This window comes from Grammomys surdaster, unplaced genomic scaffold, assembly GCF_004785775.1.
Source record: "Grammomys surdaster isolate TR1022 unplaced genomic scaffold, NIH_TR_1.0 208, whole genome shotgun sequence".
NCBI classification, from domain to species: domain Eukaryota; kingdom Metazoa; phylum Chordata; class Mammalia; order Rodentia; family Muridae; genus Grammomys; species Grammomys surdaster.
In genome coordinates this window covers 6,348,520-6,356,864 of record NW_021604653.1, presented here as the reverse complement: position 1 = coordinate 6,356,864, position 8,345 = coordinate 6,348,520, and the positions used below count along the sequence as shown (strand labels likewise).

The 8,345-nt window shown below is 46.4% G+C and overlaps 1 protein-coding gene across 1 annotated transcript in view; it reads left to right on the top strand.

The window, feature by feature from the left end:
• Positions 1-8,345, top strand: part of Ccdc93 (coiled-coil domain containing 93) — a 74,126-nt gene that overhangs the window by 39,879 nt on the left and 25,902 nt on the right. Inside the window, exons 12-13 of the mRNA XM_028771481.1 lie at positions 2,984-3,100; positions 5,720-5,782. Of these exons, the coding sequence (XP_028627314.1) occupies positions 2,984-3,100; positions 5,720-5,782 (180 nt within the window). The remainder of the gene's footprint in view (positions 1-2,983; positions 3,101-5,719; positions 5,783-8,345) is intronic.

Below are 8,345 nucleotides of genomic sequence, written 5' to 3'. Positions count from 1 at the left end.
CTCTGTGTGTGTGTTTGTGTGTGTGTCCATGCGAGCCTGTGTGTGTGCGTGCCTGTGTGTGTGGTGTGTGTGTGTGTATGCAGTTGTGTGTGTGTCCATGCGAGCCTCTGTGTGTGTGTGTGTGTGTGTGTGTGTGTGTGTGTGTGTGTGTGTGTACACGAGATTTGTTAGAATGGTTTATAGGCTGTGGTTTAGCATTGTTGTCCATAGTCTAGCAGTGGCTGTTTTCCAATGGAAAGTCCAAGAATCTAATACTGTTCAGTCTATGGGGATGAATGTCTCAGCTGGTCTTCAGCTTACATCAGAATCCTAAAGAAGTAGACTCTAATACCAGTGAAGAAATGCTTCAGCAACAGGATAAATGAACTTTTCAGCAAGAGTGAGGACAAATACGTAAAAGCTTTCCTTTTCCATGTCCTTTATATAAGCTACCACCATAAAGTGTGGCACACACACCCCCAAAAAAATGATCCAATCAAGAGAAACCCCTCACAGGTATGCCCAGCCACTTGATTTGAGTTAACCCTGTTTAAGTATTCCTAAAATTTTCTGAGGACTTATGGATTATTTATTTATGGATAATGATCAGTGTATTACATGTTAACATTAGAGCAGTGATGTCACATGTATCATCTATAGGAAATTTCACCTCACAGATATGACAAAATGAGTATGGAGATTGCAGGTAACACCTTAGTGTTTATGATTCCTATAAAAAGAAATTAAGAGAGACCTTCCAGAGTTCCTCCCTCAAAAATCAGGGGGGTGAGGAGAACAGGAGAAGGAGTGAAGGAAGAGAAAACAAATAGCTTGAAAATCCTTTTTCTAGATATCAAAATATCTACTGGTCTCCCTCAAGAAAGATTCTTGTAAATAAATATTAGGGATATGGTTTGGCATAGCTTCATGTGAACCACATGTACTAGGGCAAAGAAACTGGGGGAAAAGGCAGTTTTTATTCCAGAGACTGACTACAAAAGCTGTTGATGGGAAGGAGAAGGGTTAGACCGGTTACCTGGGTTACAGAGTGGGATGGCTCCGTTGGTGGAAATGCTTGCTTTTGCTTGGTCTCCAGCACTGCGTCTCCCAAGCATGGTCCTGCACTCTTGTGACTCTGTGGAGGCTGGCTGGCTTCCTCACCTCCAGTGCTAGTTCTATGGCAGCCTGGGCAAACAGAGTGTCACTGTACTGAGGGGAGCAGGGATGGGAAATGAATGATTCCAAACAGAACAACAGGCTCATGTAATTCTGATAGTGATGTGAAATGTTCTTGGGCTGTGCCTATGCTGCTTTGGAGGGCAGGGTCAGGGGTCAGGTTGGCTATTGAAATCTCATTCAGAAATGAGGTGCAAGCTGCAAATGGCCAAATTAATGATACTGTTGAGGATGGGCCAGTCAAAGTGGGTAAGGTACGGCGAGTTCGTTGTAGCACTAGCTTTGAAGTGATTTGTGCTAGGAAGATCTTCCCTCCCACCCTTTTTCTTCTACCCTCAAGTAGTTCAGAAAGAGTTTATCCTTCTCCAGGCTATAGGATGTACCTCAATGTATGCAAAATTAATGTTAAAATGTTAACTCCAGTTTCCAGAAATCCAGCAAGCTGAGTGTCTTAGTGTGGGTCTTACTACATCATTTAAGCCAATCAGTATTTCCCCTCCCAAGCGTACCTGGAGGCAAGGTAATTCCAGAGCCTGTCAGCCTGACAGTGAAGACTAACCATCACATGAGCATGTAGGGGGCATTTTCTGAAGTGCTGGGTTGTGATACCTAATGTTTAGTTTCCTTTTTTTTATTATGTGTGCGTGGACATACATGTGCATCCAGGTGCTCCCAGAGGCCAGAGCCAGCGGAGCTCCCAGAGTGGAAGTTAACAGTAGCTGTTAGCTGCCAGGCACAGGCATGTGCTGGAACCTGAACTCTGCTCTTCTATGGAAGCAGGGTATATGTCCCTGACACCCGCTTCCTTTAAAGACACAAAAGTTACATGTATCTATCTGTGGGACTAGCAGAGGTGGGGAACATGAATGTGAGTCAGAGGACAGCTTTTGGAAATAAGTTCTCTTCCTCCACTGTGATGGGCCTGGGGGTTGGCAAGTACCTGTTCCATGGATCCATCCCTCTTGAGCCCTTGCCTCCATCTTTGCATCATTCCTTAGTTATAGTCAGTACCTGTTACAAAATGTCAGTCATTTCACCCCGTGACACCACCCGGAATCTCTCCTTTCCTTCCCCAGTTCTTACAGTCTGTGTCTGCCTTCTTGTCCCCTCCTCACGTGTCCAGTTGTAGAAGTTTACTACCTGCCTTCTCTGGGCAACTTTCCCCTTTTTGGATGAAGTAGGAGATAGTTGAGAGAGAGTGGCTGGGGAGGGAGGAGGGGGATGAGTGGGCGGACTTTCTGCTTATCATATATACATGCTCGGAAAGGACTAGACTTTGCAACTATATGTTTATAAAACTTTGAAAGTGAATCAGTTTATAGTTTATTTCATTTTTATTACATTTATTTACATGTGTGTGTGTGTGTGTGTATGTGTGTGTGTGCCTCTGTGTGTGCGTGTCTGTGTTTGCACGTGCACCACTGCATACACGTGGAGATCAGAGGACAGCTTGTACCTATAGGAGTCTCCTTCTGCCAAAGTTTTGGGGGATCACTAGGTGTGGTTGCAAGTGCTTTTACCCACTTAGCCGTCTCCCGACGTTCTTATGAAGAAACTGCTAAGACTCCTGAGTCCCCTACTCAAGACCCTCTGTTCCTGGGTGATTGATTCATCATGACCTCTGGGTAGCCTGTACTTGTGCTCTTCCCTGCTCCAAAGCAGTCTGCCTCCGTTGTTGTCAAAGTTTTCCTGTCTAGATTTTGGTTCTGAGCAGGACATTGTAGATGCCCTGGCTGCCTGTGACTGGCTACCCAGAACCACCTTGCTTACACTGAGTAGGGACAGACAAAGGAGATGATTTCATTTTCTGCTTTGGATTTTCCCACAGCAGTCTGAGCTGTCCGCTGAAGAAAGTCCAGAGAAATTAGGAACCTCCCAACTGCATCAGCGGAAAGTCATTTCCTTGAATAAGCAGATTCTGCAGAAGACCAAACATCTAGAAGAGGTGAGTGTCTTTCTAATTCCACTTGAGGTAATGACTATTCTTCCAAGAGGGGAGAAGTCGAGAGATAATGAGAGCCTTGTGGTAAACTGGTTAAAGGAGGCTCTGGCACAGGCATACTACAGTTGTCAGTCCAGTCTAGCTGCGTTTGTTTTTGTAAATAAAGTGTGTTTGTGTGTGTGTCTATGTGTGTGTGTGTGTGTGTGTGTGATGTGTTTGTGTATGGGTGTTGCAGGTATGTGAGGGTAATTGTATATAGGTGTGCTTACCTTATGGCATGTAGATGCCAGGCTGGTATTGGGTGCCGTCTTTGATCACTCTCCATTTTATTTCCTGAGGCAAGGCCTCTCTGAACCATTTTGACTAGTCTAGCAAACTGTTGCCAGGGATATCCCTTGTCTCTGCTTCCTCTAAGCACTGGAATTAAAGGTAAGCTGCCACACTGATATCTAGCTTTTCACATGGGTTCTAGGGATCCAGTTTTCAGTCTTCAGGCTTGCATAGTAGGTGCTTTTCCCCTAAGCTCTCCCCATCCCCATAAGTAAAGTTTTATTGGAACAACTAAGCACTCATGCACTTGCCTGTTTGTCTGTGATTGCTTTCAAGCTACTGTAGCAGAGTTGAACAGCTGTAACAGAGACCAAATGGCCCACAAACCTAAACTAGGTACTGCTGGCCCTTTATAGGAAAGGTTTATTAAGCCCTGTCACAGAAGATAAAGAGCAAGGCAGGAAAGATGGATTAGCCTCTGGGAGTTCTTTTTGCACTTGCAGAGGACATGCATTCTAACTCCCAGCACTCTTTTGCTGCTCACAACTTCAAGGCTAAAACTTCAAGGGCCTGACCCCCTTTTATTGCCTCTGCAGGAACCTGCATGTGCACAGGCATGCTAGTGTGCATGTGAATACACACATACACAGATGTGAAAATACATAGGGCCAGAATGGTATTCTTTCACTCGTATGTAGTGTTGTGTTAAGTGCTGAGCTAAACTACAGGGGTAAGCAAGCAGTAGGTCAGGGTCTTGCCTGCCAGGACCCTAAGGTATAATGGAGACCTGCAGTAAATGAAACATCCGTCACTCTCACCACTCAGTTACAGTGGTGAGGGCTTGAAGGGGAAGTCTGGGGAGCTAGGTGACTACTAGAACTAACTGAGCCCAAGGTCATGGCTGACTGGGTCTGGTGAGACGAATGGGCACTGGCTGAATGGAAGGCCTGCGTGGAGATGCTGAGGAGCCCGATCGAGCCTTATGAAGCAGTGTAAGCAAAGGTGAAGGGAGGAAGAGTTGGCCAGTTCCCTTCTCATGGTTGAGGAGTGAGGTGTGTAGTGGGCAGACTGATGACAGAAAATCTTCCAGGTCAGTGTTAGGACTGTGGAAGCCACAGGGGATCGAAGCAGGGCAGTGCCTGTGAGTACATACAAGACACAGGGACCAGCTTCTTCTTTACTTGGGGTGGTTCGTGGCTTATATAATTTTGGGGACAGGGGTCAGACTATCCAGCATGGGCAAAGGTCATTGTCTGAAGGCTTAAGGTACCGAATGCGTCATTAACATGGGGAAGCATTTCAGGAATCTCAGGTCCTAGCTGAAGGGGTTCTTATCTGGAGAAAGGACATTGAACCTGTAATCTAATCTGCAGGTAGAGGTGTGATTTGGGGGATGTGGGTGGTGTTGAACTCCCCAGACAAGGTCAGAGAAAGGGAATCCCTGCCTGTGAAGGAGTCCTTCATATTATACCGAGCTCAGAAGGCTATCCAATACAATAATAGACTTTGACCTTAATTAGCAGGGCAACACAGTGGCATGTGCTGCCTGTCGTTCTGTATATGTGAGATGTGAACAGGAAGGGTCAGGGAGGCCCAGACTGTAGGAAGCAGGTGCAGGACTCCAGGGACTGAGAGAACCAGGTCACAGTTTCTCATTTAGTTATGAGAGCAGGGCACATGTCATTGAAGTCAGAATGTAATTTGCTGGAACCAGATGGGTCCTGGGCCTTGAACTTGCATCATCAGACTTGGTGGCAAGTGCCTTACTGCCTGAGCTGTCTCACCAGCCCCAATTGATTTTTTTTTTAAGACAGATATTGGGGAGGTCATTTATAGGTCTTTGTGATAGGTAGGATTGTTTTGGAAGACCTTCATTCCTTCTTCTGGAAGTCATACAGAAAATTAGAAGGCAGAGAGTGGGACTCAGGGACAGAATCATAGCAGCCTCCAAACCAAGTACATGCAGACTGGAGGCATGGCTCTGTTAGGAAAGGGCTGCTGTGCAAGCAGCAGGCCCTAAGTTTAGTTCCCCAGGTCCCATGTGGACAGCCTTGGCATTGCAAGCGCACATATAATCCTGGTGCCGAGGACACACTCCACACTGGCTTATGAGTGTGACTTATTTTCTTTTTTCTGCAGTCTAGGACTCTGTGTTTGTTATGCATGGAACCCTAGGTTAACTCCCCAGCGCCAAAATAAGTAAATGTGTATTAAAAATGCAAGTCCTTCAGTTTAAGTCAGTCTTAGCCAATCTGGGTTTCCACTTTCTCGTTGTAAAGGAGGGGTCCCACTGAAATCTGTACTGAGGAAAGGACTCCATTCAAGTAGGTGTCCTTTTTCTCTCACTCACAGCTGCAAGCGAATCATAGCAGCCTCCAAGCCAAGTACAGCGACCGGAAGAAAGCGCTGACAGAGGTAAGCAGACACCCCTCTCCCCACTGTGACTTCATGCACCACCAGGAAACTTCCTTCCCTGCCGAGGATTTGACTCTGAGGACAGAGCCTGTCACATGCACAACAGCTGATGCAAGTGGCATTCCGCCAGCAGCGCTGCTCAGACATGAACCCTGTCCTTCCAAGACATAACAGACACATACATAGTGACAGCACATGACATTCATGGAGACAGCCTGTCGCACAGCCGCCCCAGGAAAGCTGGACACTAGCTGGCTGCCGCATTAGTGGCATGGGCTGCCAACTCTAACGTATGTATCTGTATCACAAGCCTACCAGTCACACCTCCAATTCCCTAGATGGAGTTGTAGTTCCCTTTGAATGAGCACTGTCTTCCTCTCTGTAGAGATCTGTAGATCTCTGTAGGTGGGCAGTCATTGATCTAAAGTGTTTATTGCTTTGTAGCTATTTCTTTAGTCAGAATTCATTTATAAATTGATTCACTGTTTTTTACCTGTGTTCCATTGTTTGATGTCTCTGATGTTCATCTGGTTTAAAGTTTCCTCTTGACATCTCTTTATACTGCTGTATACTCTTCACAGTTACTTGGCCTGTGACTGACAAAACCACTGACAGGAAGCAGCTTGAGGAAGGAAGGTTTTAGTTTGGCTGGAAGTTTAAGGATGCAGTCCGTTGTGGCAGAGAAGTTGAGACAGCAGGAACTCGAGCAGCAGGTCACACCTCATCCAGTCAGGAAGCAGACAGATGGCTGCCAGTGCTCAGCTCACGGTCTCCTGTTCCCCTCTTTCTGCAGTGCTGCCTCCCATTTATAGGGTGGGCCTTCCCAGCTCCGTGAACCTATTGAAGCAAACCTCACAGGCTTTCCCAGAGGCTGACCTAGCCGGGTTAATAGATCCTGTCAAGTTGATAGTATTAGCCATCACACCAGCTTGCCTCCACTGATTTTGGGGAAGGGTGCTGCCTTCTATGTGGTAGATCAGCTGATGGCAAGAGATACTCGAAGCTGGGAAACTTCCCATTCTCCTTGCTGTTGCCAGCCATCTGGGGCTCTCAGATGCTCTCTCCTATGTAACAGTCAGGCTTCACTGCTTTGTCGACCCAACCTTGCTCTCCTAATACAGGCCGTTCTTCCCACCTACACTGGCTAGCACTCTGTAGCTGACTTCCATCTGTTCCCTGTGAGCTAACCCACTTCATTGTTCTAGGATCATAGCCTGGATTATTTGGAGACTTGAAGTGAAAGGGTTTGATGAGACACCTGGCCATACTACCATTTTTAACTAGGAACTTTTTAAACTTGTGTTTGTTTCAATGAGTCACATATTCACAAGGTTCAGAACCTCACAAAACACAAAAAGCAAACGCCTGTAACCCACGTCTGTCTACTCACTACAGGGTACTCAGTGCAGCCAGTACTTCTGAATCTTTTATGACTGTTTTAACTGTATAGCAATTATATTCTACATACTTGTGCACATTCCTTCTTTAACATGTCTGTGTGTCAGGGGTGGAGGCTGGTAAGTGTGCCACAGCACAGTGTGGAGGTCAGTGGACAACTGTGGAAGCTGATCCTCTTTTGACATGTGGATTCCAGGGATTGAAGTCGGGTTATCGGGCTTGTCAGCAAGTGCTGCCACCAAGCCACCTCCTCAGCCCACATCTGTGTACCGCTTTATGTGCTTTAGGAGTTCGATACAGTCATGATTTTAGACTTTGCTCCCTAGATCATTGTAAAAGATGTGCATACAAACAAGACAGAAACAGTAGAAGGGGTGGGGAGATGGCTCGGGGGTAAAGTGCTTGCTGCATAAGGAAGGACCTATGCTCAGAACCTGATTGTCCGGGTAACTGGGACCCCAGCACTGGGGCTCACTAGGCTGCAAGGCTAGCAAAACTGTAACTTTCTATTTCAGTGAGAGATCAGTCTCAAAAATTAAGGTAGAGAAGCAAAACTGGAGAAAGACTTCTCTGCATCAGCCTCTGACTCCACGGGCACACCATGCACAGGCAGTGTATGTGTGCACCACATACAAAAGTGTATTGCTATGCATTCACATCTGCATTTTCTTAAAGATTTGTTTCACTAGCGAATTCAGAAGTTAAAACCATTTGTCTTAGTTAGGGTTTCTTTTCCTGTGACAAAACACCGTGACCAAAAAGCAAGTTGGGGAGGAAAGGGTTTATTTATTTTACATTTCCATATTGCCATTCATTGATGAAGGAAATCAGTACAGGCACTCAGACAGGGCAGGGACCTGGAGGCAGCAGCTGATGGCTGAGGCTCTAAGGAGGGCTGCTTACTGGCTTGCTCATCTCAGTTGCCCAGCCCACCTTCTTATAGAACCATCAGCCTGGGGATGGAGCCACCCACAATGGACTGGCCCCTCCCTCATTGATCACTAATTAAGAAAATGCCCTACAGGCCTATCTATAGCCTGACCTTATGGAGGCATTTTCTCAACTGAGGCCTTTTCCTCTGATGACTCCAGCTTGTGTCAAGTTGACACAAAACCAGCCAGTACACCATCCAAGAGACTGGGAAGTTTCAGCCCTGCCATGACAG